Genomic DNA, 16,831 nt, shown 5'->3' with positions numbered 1-16,831 from the left:
ACTCAATGAGTACAATCCAAACCAACAAAAAAAAGTTAGATTTTTCAAACTTCGATGCCAACTTCACATAGCTAGTGATTTCAATTTCTCCATTCCCCAAATTATTTAAAAAATCATCAATTTCTCCGTTTAAAAAACAATTGTTCATCGATATTCCATTGGAAATTAAAAAAAAAATTATTACATTATTACTAAAAATATATAATATTATTATATATTATTCGGGAATGGAAATTTGCGAAAAACTGATTTGCAATGTTTTATTGTTTTTTCACGGATTTTAGACCAGTGATTTCACTATTCTCGTCTTGATCCATTGATGATGTTTTTTTTTGTGGACAGGGGGGAGGGGGGTACTCACGGTTTCACCTGAATAGTGACCACAGGGAAGACCCTGAAATCGGGTTTTTTTTTGCCTGGGTCAGGTTTCGGGGTTTTGAGCGTGACGCCGGCGAGACGAAATTCTTTATCGGTTTGATGCGAAGTTTTAAGGTTAGTAGGGACAATGTCGAGGTCTCCTGACTGCCGAGGACAAGTGAAACAATTTCGAAACAATCGTCATCGATTTCCTCAAGATTTTTTCGGTATTCCTAATATTTTTTCTCATTCCCGTACACTTTCGCTGTCTGACGCGATTACTGTCTTGAGAAAGCGATTTATCAACATCAATTTTTAACAACTAGTTGAAATAAATACCAAATTGCAATAATAAACATTGAAAAATGGTAAATTGATTTGAATTCGCAGCATAAAAATATTTCAGTTGGAAGTGGGGGGAAATTAATTTAATTACCCACCGAAATTCTATGGCAACCCAGTAGCAGTGATAGAAATAAATAAAAAATGATTGCAATAACATGAGTGGATAAGGCGAATATTCTCTCAGCCCATCTCGATGAAGACTAGCAGTTTGAAGGCGTCGAAACCCATGGACTATCATCCAGTCACGAGCCTCCGATCTTTACGTACCCACCGGGCAATTTAATCCCAGCACATAGCCCAGTGGACTTGATGGAACGATCGCGAAAATTGCTGTTTCTTATTTTCCTTGCGGTAATACAGTTGAAAAATGGCAAATAAATAACCCGCAAATCCCCACAATCGCCAACTGCTTTTCCATTTTCTTCCCGAGATTTTCGATCAAACGAATGCGAAAATCACGTAAATTTGATTATAGATTCTCTCCCACATGGTACCACTTCGCGAATCCATGATGGAACATCAAAGACCCTCAATTCAGGACTCAAGAACTACATTAAGTTCTCGTGAACATGCGAACGAATCGAGTGGAAAAATCCGCGAAAAAAATCGAGGGTGGATTGTTCGTTGGAAAAAGTATTGATTGTTTGAAGGTTTTGATGAATTTATGGGAATCCCACAGAAGAATCGACTCAAGTCAAATTCCATTTGAAAAATGAGAATACAGAAAAATTCAACTGAAATAAAAATGGAGTTGAGTCAAGTTGTGAATATTTTCAACTTGACTGAAGAATATTTTTGGATGAACAAATAAATCTTGGGAAAAGCGGAAAATAAGTGAAAAAATGATGAAGTGATGGTGGATGGAGAAACGAGTAGTTCCACTTGGCTGATATCGCCTTGCAGGAGGCAAAAGGCGTCTCGCCTTTGGGCATCGATCCCCTTCGAGGGGGCACCCAACCCCCTCCACAACGTATATTATCCTACGATCGACCACACCCGAAGTGCCCGCAGCACATGTGCATCACTCCGTTATTTTTAAACAAATTAAATTACTCCAGCCTTGATGATGCCGGATGATTTATCTCCGTTCATTCTCATGCTGATGGAAAATATCGCCCAGTGAAATCACAAAAGAGAATGACGAAAGTTTAATAAACAAAATGACCGGCTGTGGGTGTTTTCACTTTGTGCCGAGTGTTCGTGAAACTGCTGAGACGCGTGGATATGGAATTTAACGTGTGTGCGAGGAATATAGAATTACGTGTAGGGTAGTGGCAACCGCAAGTGTCCGAGAAGTCAACTTGAGTAGAAATTATAGTGAATTGCGGTACGCTAATCTCGCCCGATCCGTAGAGAACGGCTAAAAGGGAAATCACTGAATTTTTTCGAAGAATTCATCCCTCTCACCATTCCCCCAAATTGCACCCCAATTTTCCCCTCAAATTAATGATTTTTCCTTAATTATTTCACTTCATCTTGATTGATGGATTTTTTTTCTAATTAAAAATTTGACCTAGAGTCGGCAATACCTCGATTGCCTGAAATCTTTTCACGCTAATTTTATTTGAAAATTTATTGAGTGTCCCGCGAAAGTAGGAAAAAATCATGGAAGGGGAAATGAGTGAATTTTTCGCGGGATAACGTGGTGGACTGCCGGAAGTACTCTCCCGTACACAAGAGGAGAAAACCAACGGTGGGATTAACGGTTGCAAGATAATAGGGACGAGTCTCGCGATGCCTCTGCGTTATATTTGCTCGGGTATTCTTCATAGTACCCGGGATTCTTCCATTTTACTGAGAACAGAGAAAGGCTTCCGGGATTGGCCTTGAAGAACCACGAAATACCCATAAAAAATGGGAAAATTCAATTTTCCAAAATTTCCAAAATTTCCCCAAATTCGCAGTATTCCGAGAAAAAAAAATTGTCAGGAACGAGAAAAATTAAATTATATTTATTAATAAATGTATCACGTAATTAGAAATTCGCCGGTATTAGTGACGCGAAAAATGCGATAAAAATCGTCAAGTCTCACCTCGTCCAAATGTTTATAACCGTTCCGTCACGACACTATTCTCTTCACACTTTCATTTTTCATCTGGCACTTCCAGCGATAAATAATCGTCCGGGTGTTATTGTTTGGGCTTTCATCGATGATCTGGATTGGCCAGTCGGGTCACGACTCGCTCGTTTTCGACTTTCGATTCATACACACCACCCACCACCCCATTACTCCACCAGATAATGGTAATAACTCGCATCGAGATAGCGAGTACTTTGCGAAAGTGAAAAGCTCCCAGCGTGCCACGTACCACGTGAAAATAATAAATACCAGTAAAATTGAAGTTAAATTTGAGTAATGACTCGGACAATTGGGTCGCTCACTGCTCTACCATATATGTGATGAACATAAATAAAAAAAAAATCTTAGTACCTGGTGCACGGCCCGGAAATCAAACCAATCTTTCAACTTTCCTTTCGGGAAATATTTGGGGAAGGCTCGCCACATCAATCCCCTTCTTTCCCAATTGACAATCATTTCGGCTAATAATCGGTTGCAAAAAGTGAAATTGAGAGATGAAACATTACCATAAATAATGCACGATATCCTGCCGGATAATATCTTCAGATTTCCAAATTGATCTCATCGCATTGCGAAATTCTTTCGCATTTCGATTAATAGCGATGAAAAAATTGATATAAAAAATTAACGTTGTTCATTTATATTGGATTATTGAATTATTGAATGGAATTTATTTGGATATTTGGATTTCTTGAAAATGGTGATTTACGTTTCACTCGGGGTAAAGTCTTGGACATCGTTAACGATTTAGAGGGTAAAATGAACGTGACGAGTTCGTCACGTTTCTTCGGGATGCTATTTACGATACCCAAAGCCCTCTCGATATTTATTGTCCCTGGTGACCGAGTCTCGGTTCCTCCCATCCTCCCCGTCGATCTCACAGGACCCCGACACAATTGACATCCTTCAGCAACCAACGGAACTCGTCTTCGTGAGGGTGTACCGTTGTCCCCCCCTGTTGTGATTTTTCATGCTGACCGAGACATCTTTATCCCGTCCCTTTCCATCACGATGATCGGGTCTCAACTCCGCGACTCCAAACTCTCGATTCACGATCAAACAAATCGAGGAAAGTGGACGGCAGAAAAAATTACGGGTTCACGGACAAAAAGTATTTATCGTACTAGTGGGAAAAACGAATTTATTTCCTGTTTAACTAATTTGTTTGTAAAATTATAGAGAAAAAATTGAATTGAAAATTCGTAGTGAAGTGGAAATTGAAATGAAAATTGCAATTTTTTTTTATTGGAGGAGTATTTATTGCGAAATGTTGTTGGTCAGGTTGGGAGACTGGGTGGTCCCGATGGGTGGAAGAATCCCTCATGCTTGGGGCGATTTTATTCATAACACCCACGGCCATCCGGGAAATCGTACGATAACCGATCTATTATCAACCTTGAGATACATTCCTCTGAGGGATTATCTTCAGGTTCTACCACGAGGCCGATAAGGGAAGCAATTTTTTCCTCAATTTCTACTAAACATCACGTAATTTTGGTTTCAATCTCCAATAAATTTAGTCTCCGATTACAAAACCCCTGGATCAATCTCCTCAAATATTTTGTTAAAAATCGGATATAAATCTCGCTCAGACAAACTGAAAAAAATGGCATCGCCAAATTTTTATTGAGAAATTAAAAAAAAAATGAAATCTCGTGCACGTCCTTGTCACCGGACAAGTAAATCCGCTATCTGAAATTGATACGCGCGTCTCCTGGTTATCGAGCCCAAGGATCTCATTACTCACCTCGGCGAGAACCATGAATCCAGCCACTGGAAGGAACTGGGACAAGTTTAGAAACCGCATATGGATTCCACGGGATATGCACCCAGGGAGTGTGTGAAAACCGAGAGGGAGACGCGGGGACTGATCCTTTGGAAAAAAAAAAAAGATCACAAGAAGAACTAGAACGAGACAGGATAGAGTGGCCATTTGGCCAAACAAACCGAAACAACTCCTTGAAAATACAAACTAGCTTGCGAGGGGTGCAGACCAAGCAATAGCCTGTCATTATCCGTAAAAAAAAAAAATAAAAAAAATACCTGTCCTCGCGTTTGTGTTGCACCGCCACAAACGGCACAGACCGTACAATTCACATCCACGTGCACCATCTCCTGGTCGATTTATTACGGATGAATATCCAGGGGGATATTTTTCCTCTGTGCGTGCGACAGTGGTAATTGCTGGTTTGTCAAGGAGGATGGTAATTCGTCGGGAATTGATCCTCTCATACGCGTACGTGTGTTTGGTTGTATTTATTTAGCGAGATGAGCCGCGGATGGTCATTCGATCGATCGGAGATCGATTGACGGATCGGACTATAGCGTGACGCGAACCATCTCGAGATCATGACGGCTTAATCGACACGTTTATTTATTTATCTGCATTTTTCATCGAATTATAAAGTTCTCACACTTGTTCGATTTATCCTATCGGAATCCGGTCTAGGATTTATTTGTATTGTCAATATCTTATTTTTTTTCTAGATCTAATTAACGATGAGTTAATGACGTGAAAGCTCTGATGAGGTTTGATGGAAGGTCATGAGAGTTTTCGAATTATTTATCTATATCTATTTTTTGTTTACGCCTATCAGTGGATTAGGGGAATGAGTTGTATGGATTATTTAGAGTATCGGTGTGATTGATTTTTTCATACCTTAAATTAATGATAATTTAATGACGTGAAAGTTTTCAATTTTCAGAGTTACTCTAGTTATTCGTTTATCCCTTCATTTCGATCTTAATCCGTAAGAAATTACTGGATGAGGTTTGATAATTAATATCGATTTAGTTACACGGCTAGAAATTTTTTTCAATTTTCTAGAAAATATGGCGCGTTTGAAAAATCGTTATGAGAATTTTCATAATTTTATATTATTACGGAATAAAATTCATCAGTCACCCTACGACACACTTGGACAAAATTTAATTTCCGGGACTGATCCCTAAAAATAGCGGGAAAAAATTCAAAGTTGGATTAGAGATCGTGATGAGTGGTAGATTGCATAAGTCATCAGATCTCAGTAAAATCCATACGTCAATTCTGTCCAGTCTACCTCCATTAAAATCTGCCACACGAGCAATTCCGAATGTGTGGACGAATGAAAGTCCCGAGATGAGTGTCGACGATTTCCAGGTTAGAAATTCTCTCTGGAAGACAATCTGTAAGAGACTGCGCGGTTTGTTTAATGGAGCCGCGACTGTAGAAATAAAACGTATACCTGTAATTTTTTTTTTCTTGGGTCGACGACGAAACGCCGGAAGCGATCCCATAGTGCCATTACCGAATAGTAAGTCCGTTAGAAAGGACGTAAACTCAATTCGTCGCCTATACCTTCTCCGTCGTGTAATTAACCCATGAGCCTACTTTAAAAAAAAGAGAGAGAGAAAAAAAAAATCCCTCCGCGCGCATCCCAGTCACTCCCACAATCAGAATGATTCACTATTTATTTATCTTGGCCTTTTATTTTTCAATGGGTATCAACGTGAATGATGTTATCACCGGGGGTCAGAGACCGTTAGACGAGGAGGTTGTAACCTCAGAGAATTTTCAGACCAGGTGATTAAGTTTAAATTATTTCGCAGCTGGACGTCATTCCTCTTCAATAAAAAACGTCGGAGTGTCGGAAATTTTTGGCGGTTATTTTCCTCTAATCCCGTGATTTTTACCCGCGAAATTCCCCCCGTCCATTCGAGAATAAATACCAAACGATTCGAATTAATAAAAATTTAATATTTCCACTGGAAATTATGAAAACGATGAAAATCATTTCTGCTTCCGTCATTTCAATCACTCGTTTTTATTATTATTATTTTTAAACTTATTATATTATTGGCTTGACATCAGAATAATTTTTCTCCGGTGTATCCACATTGGTCCGTCATCAAAGCAGAAAACCGTTAGACACCGTGCCCAAAGGATCCCGACCTCTAGTGTTTATGGGGGACACACCACGGGTAACTCGACTCATCGCCTCAATTCCCGATAGAAAATATATACACGAAAACCCACGGTGTGTCAGCCAAGTGCAAGCATTATGTGGCGTTTCACCGACTTGTGAAGATAAAAAAAAAATCCGAGAGCACGACTGAAACCGCCTCCCATAATGCGTAATGCCCAGGTAATAACGATTTACGCGTCAGTATGACTGAGGATGAGGTCGAGGTTAATAATCAGGTTTTCCTAGTTGCCTCAACCTCCTAAAAACATAACACCCATTACACCCAATCATCCAGCGACTTATCAGCCACTTGAAAAAGTCAGCTTTTCTATTAAGTCCTCATAACCAATCCCATATGTTAATTAAACAATTAAGCCGATAGGGATTTTTAAAATGGCGAATAAACCCGTAATGACGACACAACTTGTTATTACCGTCAATTGTAATTCCCCACCATCTCGCATCTCGGTAAATTACCCCGAATTCCGGTTTTATGGCTCAAGGTAATTGGAATGATGACTTTGAAGAAAACCGTCGATTGGTGATAATGATCGATAAACTGAAATCGAAGCGATCTCAATCGACTTAATGTGTAATGCTGACTTTCCCGAAGACAAACCCAGTGAGTTCACTGCCATAAACGTGACGCTTATAAGGATCTTGTCCTACTTTTCACTGGAATCGGGAAGATATTCGAGAGATCCCGTGGTATATCACCCACACCCTAAAAAAATTCAATGATAATTACCAGAAAAAGGGATTATCATCACCTGAGAATTATCTCTAATTATCTCTCCTCCGATTTATCGCGGATTACCAAATTTATAAATCAATGAACGATTTCTTGTTGCCGTCTACATGAATTGTGTACCATAATTTTTACTGAATTTCCACATACGCAGGATATGTTGAATAATTTTTTATTTAACAATGTGCATCTAGTGGTCATTGTTCTGCCCATTGATCTGACTATTGACACTGGGGCACCAGATATGTGGGGATAGGTTAGGCTGACGGGTAACCGTTCACCAGGTCCCTACTTGGTCACTCCTATTTTCCTTACTCGGTATTAATTACATGGGGCATCGGTATAAGGGATCTAATGAAAACGTTTCAACGATGGGAGAATAAATACTGAGATTGAATACGGTTATCTGGTTAACCCTCGGGGTCTCCAGCTGATGGAAATCGATTGTTGGATACGTAACGTAAGAATTTATACTCCGGTTTAACGTGTACCTGCCTACGTACGACAACTCGACGGAATCAGGAGGTTGTAGGTACAATCGTATCGGTGTAACGAGATCACAATCCATCGGTTACTTTCTAGGTGGGTGAAAGCATCGGATTGACGGTCATCTGCAAGCTCGAAATCACTTTATACTTTTTTCACTGATCACTTTAGCGAGTTAAATATCCAGGATATAATTACTTATCCCTAAAAAAATCTACATCTACCGAAAAATTATAATTATTATCTGAAATAATTATTTTTTAACTTGAAATTACTTTGAAAAATCAAGTGCATCAGTTTTATATTTTTATTACAAAATGAAAAGACATAAATTATGAAAATTTTGTCTTTTTATTCATGAGTGCGAAATCAGATTTTCTTTGGAGAGGCAATCACCAGGAGATACTGCCTCGAGGGAAGATGAGAGTATTCACCCCAAAAATTCACCGAATCCCCGAGTAAATCCTGAACCCGTGATCTCATCTCCCTTTCTACCTCGTCCCTCGGTGTCTCAGCCCTTCGCCCCCAGGACAAAGGGTATTTTCGTCCTGTGACCGAGGAACAAAGAGCTCTAATGGACGTGGAAATGACGACGGATAATTTCATTCCCTGGTCAGCTCTCCCTAGCTTCCTGGAAATGTTCTTCAGCAGGGATTCACTCACGGGAAAAACCAGTCCTCGTCTAGACGATTTTTTTCACCGTTTTTTGCTTTTTTATTTCTCCTCCCTGGCAATCTTTTGGAGAGAAAATTCTCCGGTGAATAGGAGCTAGGGATTGAGTATGCAAATGAGAACTCTTCGGGAGGTTTATTAGCAATCCAATGCTGGATTACACAACCGGAGGTGACATCGTCGGGGTCAAGGTCATATCTGGTGAACGGGAATCATCAGTAGTCCTGACGATCATCATTGTATCATCGTCACACCAGCAGGAAGTGAATTTATCCAGCCCCTGGTGACTTCCGTCCTCACCAAATGTGGCACAAGGCTGACGTGTCGGTTGAATTCTCATTTGCAATCAGACAATCGCCAAAAGTTTATTCAAATTCACTTGGCAAGGCTCATTCTGCATTCAAACCGCTCGATAATTCCAGTTACTCACCGCAACTCAATTTATCTTGAGACACATCAGAGGACAATTTCAATTGGCATTGAGAGCCATCGGTGCAGGAATAAACTATAAAAAGATATATCTGATGATTATTCAAAATTCTTCTGAGGGCGGTAAATTATTGGAGGATTATTACCGTTCGATTGAAATTACGTTTCAATCCGAGGAAATTTCTGGAATTGCGGAGGATCCGGTGGTGAAATCCCCGATGAGTAGTAAAACAATTAGAAGGGAGTAGGTGTTGACAGGATGATCATCGAAGGTTCTTTCCAAGGAGGAAATTCACCCTGACGAGGGGTGAGACCGTCAATCTCGCCTTTTCACCCTCAAGGGGAGGATGTGGGAACGATGTGATGACGAAGGCGGACCCTCAAGAATTGTGCCATCAGTAGTTCTTCATCAACGTGATGTTTCCGTTAGTTTCGTCAGAAGAATTGAAAATTATTTCAAATAAATGGACGTGTTGTTAAGACGAGATGAGGATTGATTGGAATTATTACTCATAATCTACGCCTCAGGCTCGTGCTAAAGTCCAACATCGGTAGTGAAATGATCGGTTGTGTGGCACAAGGCTGCAGGTTTTTACAGTCGTCTCTTGTTTTCACGGTTTGCAAAATTTTATTGTTGAGAATAATACCATAATCAGTCGTGAATGGCGTGTGACAAACAAAACGTGACCGATGGTTTCAACGATTTCAGCCTCAACCTTCAGTCAAGGCTGCTGCAAGGAAGAATGTTCGTTTATTACCGCAACATGATTCTGTCTCCTGTTCAATCAAATAACATTGTTGCTATTTTATTTCACATTAAACATAACAGTCTTCCTCTCAATAATTGTTATTACATTTCAATTTTCAGGTAGAATGCAGATCTATTCCTTAAAAAAAATCGGAATAAATCCACGATTTAATTAAATTAAGAAAATTATTATTACATTATTTCATAAATAAAAGGAGATAATTTTTTTGTGTGTGCAGTCCTCGAAATGCCGCCGCCTGGTGATCAGCGCTAGGTGGGCCCTGAAGTGATGGCCTCGATACTTGGTGATGGAACGGGCCCGGGGGGTCCTGGACCCACTAGGTGTTTGCTCCTGCTCCAGAGATCCATTGCCATTCAGCTCAGCCGAGGTCCACCCCCCTCTGTTCTCACCACCAATCATGACACCACCAAGGAGCATCCAGCTGACGAAATGTGGATGTACGACAAGGGCTACAATTTATTCCAAGTCAGTATAAAAACAATGAATAATTAATGGTTACGGTTGACGACAAATACATTAGCACTAAAAAAAAATTCCGTCTTCGGATCATCATCAGCACCGCGACTTCCAACATTCGGTGGTTAATTAACCGCTCAATTATCCTCCCAACATTATCTTCCGGTGAAATTACGTCACGGTCGATTAATTTTTTTTCAAGTGCCACTGGCATTTCTTTTTGCTGCGTTATTAGAAGTCTGAGAATATTTATTGGTTGAGCTTTGATTAAACCCAGACTAAAAACAAATTTTAGTCGTGAAAGGGTCTGAATAATAATACATTATATCACTTCGTGCGGTAACTGGTGAATTACACACGCGAATTATCAATTGTCGATGCAATTTTTTGATCATCAACTCTCGAGAAGTGGATGCTATCATTTAGATGGTCTTTCGAAACTTGAAGCAACAAATTAATGAATGGGGTGCGGGTTGTTACGTTTGTTCGACGGTTGATCGGTAATTTACGACGAGGGAGGCGCGTTCTGTAAATTCTATGATTGGACACACCGTTATGCAGCTATGAAATACAATGAGTTACGAGCAATTGCGAGATCGGCAGATGTAGCAAGCGATTTTTTCCGATTCAGGGACATATTTCTGGAGGTTTAGGTGCTTGACATTTGATGGAGCTTCCACAGAAATTTTCTAGTTAAAATTTTCCGATCAAAGATAAATTAATAAATTCATAAATCACCTACATCATATCGAAAATAAAACATTAGCTGCGCAATTGCAACCCCCACTTCCTCAAATAAATTCCGGGTACCAACGGAATTGTTAAAAATTGATACGACGTTTTGAAACCGATATTTTTACACCCGTCTGGCTATTTATCATCCATGACCATGTAAATGTTCTTTCACTGGCGTATCCTTATCGACCATGAAAGAGAAACGGTATACGTTGTAACAGTAAACGGCATTACATTTTATTACCCGGTTCAATGACAGTCCTTTAATATTTAACTAACCGCCCGGTCAAGTGTCTGCACATGTGTTCGGACCGTTATCTCCCAGCGCAAAGTGTTATCACAAATATTTTAAATGTCCATTTTACTGCTGGGGTTGTTCGCGGCGAAAAAAAAAATTCGGTAAAAATGACGGAACAATTGGAACAAGTCAACAATTTTATTGCGGTTTTCTCGGTGGATGGAATTTGTTTATTCATATTGAAGTTTCGATGATTTATTGGATACTGGAGTTGAAAAATAAGTCGACAAATTCATTGATTTACGGGGACGAGGGGAATAACAGTCGCAATGCGTCGGCCTGAGAGATTTATGTCAGTCTCGAGGACAATAACGTCATAAATAAGACAAGTGTTTGTCGTAAATAACGTTATGCAAGTTTAATTAATTTTTGCTGGAGTACGGTTGAGTGAGGAAAGTATTGGATGGAGTTATTGCTGGTGCGGGATTTCGCAGTGGGTCAGTGATTATAAAAAAGTGGAATCCCATTGTTTGAATTTTTTTAACGATTCAGCAGTGACTGACAATGAGGCTCGTGAATTTTTTTTAGGCAATTCCAAAGGGGTTTGGCTTACGATAAAACTGAGGACACTCGGCCTTCGAGACACGAGTGTTCTCTTCAATTCAATGGGTGTTCTAGATTTTTTATCTGTAGAAACTACCGGGTATTTTTAGATCGCCCCCGAGGTGAGGGTTTCTTTACGAAAATTATGGGTCGGCTAACACGTCAATTTCTCTTATACCGATATGAAATTCTCCATTAAATTATCAGTCAATATATTTTACTCGGAATGTTTACAATATTGAAACTGAATTCTCGAATTTCTCGAGAATTCACTGGAAATTTCTAGAAAATTTAACCAATCACTTTTCAATCTTCAATTTTGTTTATATTTTTGTCATCAGATAATTCCAATGGAATTTAAATTTGATACGGAATTTTTATTTTTCGTTTTTGCACTTGGACTTGCAAATTGCAACAGTCCGCAGAAGAAGTGATGCCCTCATAAATTTCGAATGAACAAATTGGATGAAGCGGTTGATACTCCACGGGAGTTTATTGGTACTGGCGTTATCAGAACCGGAAAATATCGAGTAACGAATTATGTCGGGGGTAATAAAGTAAATATGGCTATCGCGTGTTAACGAGAAAATGTCAAAACACTCAAGAGAACTAGAATTGAAAGGGTTAATAGAGATGAATTTATTTATTTATCCATTAAATCATTATCTCACCAGTAACAATGACAAGACAATCGCGAAATGTCTAACTAAATTTTTGCATTCAATTATTTAAATAATTCAATCCACAAATACCGTTTGTTATAAACAAAAAATTTAATTATATAATATAAAGAAAGTTTTCCTCAGTCTAATTCAGTGTCTAGAGAATCTGTTATCAGTCTTTTGATATAAATATCAGAAAGCAAAAGTGAAATTTATGATTATGCTATGGCGGTATTAGTGGAATAAAATAAAAACTCAATCAATCACTCTCAAAGGGAATATAATTATAAACGAATCTTTCATCGATCTTTCTGGCTATTGAAAGCGTTTTGACACGCTTAATTGTTGAAGGTTACGATGAAAGTTTGTAAACTGCTTCCATGGCCTTTTACTTGAAAAGAAATCTTGTTTATAAAATTCCCTAAAAAATCTATAGTATTTTCACTCATAACAATTACTGATTGATTGTCAGATAAATAAATGGACACATAACATCTAGAAAGGATGATCGGTGCATAAATTCATAATAATTGGGGGCGATTATTGAGAAATATGGAGTACAGAGATGTGATTGTCCTGGAGTACTCGTGGGGGAAGCCCCAGGACGTCGTGAAATAAAGGACTCATTGCAATAAAATATATTGTCACGATCGATATCGCGTTAACGAGGTCTTATCCTCATTGTCTCATCAACGATTGGTCAAATTGTTGTGGACGTTGTCACGAGAAGATCCGGGAAGATCTCGAAAGGTTTCTCCCCGTGGGAGAGCCGTCCTTGATTGAACCAAACAAGGAACCCTTCTCATCTCCAATATTTACTCCAGCCCAAAGTCAATCCAGTGATGACTTTGCCAACATGTAGACGATATTTCGACATGAATAAAATCGATAGTACCTCGGGTTAAACAAGCGTTATCCCGATCGATACGATCGATCGAATTAAACCCGGACGAAAAAAAAAAAAAATTGAAATATAATTAAAAAATATTTGATGTCACACACTGTGACGTCGTGTTAATAATCCGTAGAACAATTTCTGGCTTTCTAAATAAATTGAATGAAGTGAAAAAAATGAACTGAAATTTTCGAAAATTTCGAAATTGAATGATTGAAACGAGAGAACATTTCAGATGCATTTAATTATTGGAATAGTCTTATTTTTTATTAAACAATTCCGGAATTCAATCCTCTCTCTTTTAGTTCGTACTTATGGGTACGTCACTAACTTTCAACTATTCACTTTCGACCCAACACTCACACCTGTCGGGGATATAATTGTGTCTTGCGCCACAATTATTCGTTCCCCTCGATGAATGCCTTCCTAATGATGCCAGTCCTCACAGTTTGAAGATAGATCCGTATTTAATCGTCAGGATAATTACCGCAGGAATTATAACCAAATATTCCCCCCTTTCAGAATAATTTTTAAGTCTCAAAATTTCCTTTCAAAACCCCAATTCAACGATTTCACGTACCTCAATCAATTTTCCAAAATATTTTGAAATTCATGACTTACAGCTCATTTTTTCCACTGTTAATAGTTAATAATTAATAATTAATAATTAATTATAACTAGTTACTGGAATTTTCCCATAAAAATTGCAAAATCAAAATCTCCATTAGACCGTTTGCATTTCCGGCATTTCCCATTCACAAATGAATATTTCTAATCATTAATCAGACCCATAAATAAACAATATTAAATAGCTGATGAAAAGGAGCGATAAAGGAGATGCGTGTACGCAAAGTCACGATTCTCTTCCGCGAAAATAAATAGAATTCGCGTCGCCGAAGGCCATCCCGACTTTGCAATTCACTGTTTAACCGAGTAAGGGAATTCCTCCTCGTGTTGCCCCGAAGGAGACGCCTTACCTCTTATCTCCAGTGCATCCTCCTCCGGGTGGTTTCTCTAAAAGCCCAGTGTTCAACCCCAGCCGTGCCTCTAACTCCCCCCCATATATTTTTTATCCATTTTCCTGATCAACAAACAGCAAACAACATAACGCCATGGTTTTGCACAAACACTTATCCCTGGTGCGTTTTCTTTTATCCGGTTGTGCAGACTCCTCTCAGCTATCAACTATAGTCGTACGTGAGTGCAAACTCCAGTGGATGAGGCAATGCCCTCGTACCCCATCCTCTTTTCTGCGAATTTCGCTTCCTTTGGAGATCGATAAACCATCCTGGTCAATACTCTTGAAAATCGTCGGTTAGACTCCAAGAAAACATGTCATTACGCCATCAAATTTTTATCAGACAAATAATGTGACTTTATATATGTAATCACATGTGTCGGATAATTATTTTATCGCCGAGTGATAAATTTTTCACATTAATTAATAGTTGATCTACCATAGAATATGACACTTGAAGCAGAAGTAGATTCAACGAATTTTTAAGTCAGTCTTGTCGGAAAAAAAATAAATAGAACTGTCAAGTCTTTAGTGAGAATATCCAAGAAATGAGGTGAAACCAGGTTGAAAAAAAAATCATCTAGGAAGTGACGATAAACTCAATTCCCGGACATGAATTTTCGTTGAACCTACGAGCAAAACCGCGGAAGAATCCCGGAAATGTCGTAACGCGGTCAACAAATATTTTTTGCTCATTACCGAGTGAGAATCTCTGAAATAGAGCATTTCCATCGACCACTTCATATCCCATATAATTTATAGTCCCACCTAACGATCCCAACAATTTATTCAAACCCGAGAAATTCTCATCTCACAAGTTTTCATTTACCCGGAAATACGTTATTTCCCACTGGAGTTGAGAAAATATTATCAGGAAAAATAAACCCCTTGAAAGACATCCGAACTGTCGGTAAAGAGCGCAAAGTTGCGACTTTTGTGGCCTAATGAACATGCGTACTCGTGCACTACAAAATCGGATTGACAGTTTCAACATTCACCCATTCCACTGGGTTTTACGTTAAAAAAACCATTGGGCCTGTGGAGATTGGCTTTCAACTCAAGTGCGTAACAAACTCGTGTTTATACCAAAACCACTTTGGTTGTACTTTCGCCGAAGGGAGGAGGGAGTTTTCCATCGCAAAATCTCAATAGAGGCGTGTGTTATGCTGATTCTCGTGGACAAGAACGCGAAAAAAACTGCCACATCGTCCTCTAAACCGTTGACGTTAACCACTGCCCTCACCGATCCTCATTCTAAGCACTTTCACTCCTTCACCGGTTAATGCATAAACCACTCGTTGATAAAGTCTTGTTATTTCCCCTCTTCCTCCCTATCCCCCCTTTTTTCCCCTTTTTTCCCTTTTTTTTCTCTTTTTTTTCTCTTTGTAACATTTTTTATGTGACAAATTCCACGAGGGGATGTCTCACTCATTCATTTCAGGAGCTTCCAAGATGTTGCTTGTCATAATTTCGTGCTCGATATTTTCGCATCAAATTTCTTCCACATATATCCGCCATTTTTATCTGGATATATCACTTTGTTTATGAGTCGAGATTGGATGTGGGTAATCCGGTGTTTTAGGAAAACTTCAGGGTATTTTTTTTTTCGTGGGTTATTGGGACAATTGGTATTTATTAAAAATGTAGGATTTTATTTTTGTTTGGATTGATTAATTTGACGTGGGGTTGTATCAGGGCGCATTAATTTCAGGGTTTGTGAGTCTCCCTGAGAAGTTGCTCGTTATAATCCCACGTTGGACATTTTCGGATCAAATTTCCCGTCCACTTCTTGATCATTTTTATCGTTATACCACTTCACTTATACTTCTAGAGATTTAACTGGTTGATAACTCAGTATTTCAGGAAAAAATCGGCAGAGCAAGTGGCGAAGTGAGATAAGAGGAATTGAATATTTTTACAAATCACCGATTTGCATTGAAAATCATTGATCTAAAGAGAAAATGTGAAAAAAAGAATTTCTTACTTCCGCGTTAAATCGATCGTTCAATGATCACAAGATCGATCGGTATTCAATGAAATTGTAAAATTCTAATTCCAATCTGTCAATTTTATTTTTTTCCACTTTCATTGAATAGATTGGATAAATTTCTTGGAAGAGGAGTGCACGACCTTTCAGCGTTGTTCTTGTTTATTTACCTTTCTTTATTGCGGAGATAGCGACTATCGATACCATTGACAATGTCTGGAAATCGATGTTGCTTATCGAGCGCGGACAGTCGGGTATCGAGCGAACAAGACGTTATTGCCACTCGAGGGAATGTTTTTGTAGAGATTATTTTAATGGAATTGAGTTGTTACACTGGGTGTGACGAATATTTCGAATTGAGTTTCCCATTTAATTACAGGCTAATTAAATAAAAATTCAACCCCC

General features: G+C 38.8%; 1 protein-coding gene across 2 annotated transcripts in view; it reads left to right on the top strand.

Annotated features, from left to right (window-relative positions):
- Nucleotides 1-16,831, top strand: part of knockout (Stork-head domain-containing protein knockout) — an 80,427-nt gene that overhangs the window by 27,345 nt on the left and 36,251 nt on the right. For both annotated transcript variants that reach the window (XM_011304996.1, XM_011304995.1), the window contains exon 2: nt 10,050-10,297. In XM_011304996.1, the coding sequence (XP_011303298.1) occupies nt 10,100-10,297 (198 nt within the window). In that variant the 5' untranslated portion in view covers nt 10,050-10,099. The remainder of the gene's footprint in view (nt 1-10,049; nt 10,298-16,831) is intronic.

This window comes from Fopius arisanus, unplaced genomic scaffold (genome assembly GCF_000806365.1).
Source record: "Fopius arisanus strain USDA-PBARC FA_bdor unplaced genomic scaffold, ASM80636v1 scaffold00040, whole genome shotgun sequence".
NCBI lineage: Eukaryota > Metazoa > Arthropoda > Insecta > Hymenoptera > Braconidae > Fopius > Fopius arisanus.
Note: the sequence above shows the minus strand (reverse complement) of the source record. Positions and strands in the feature narration are given on the sequence as shown.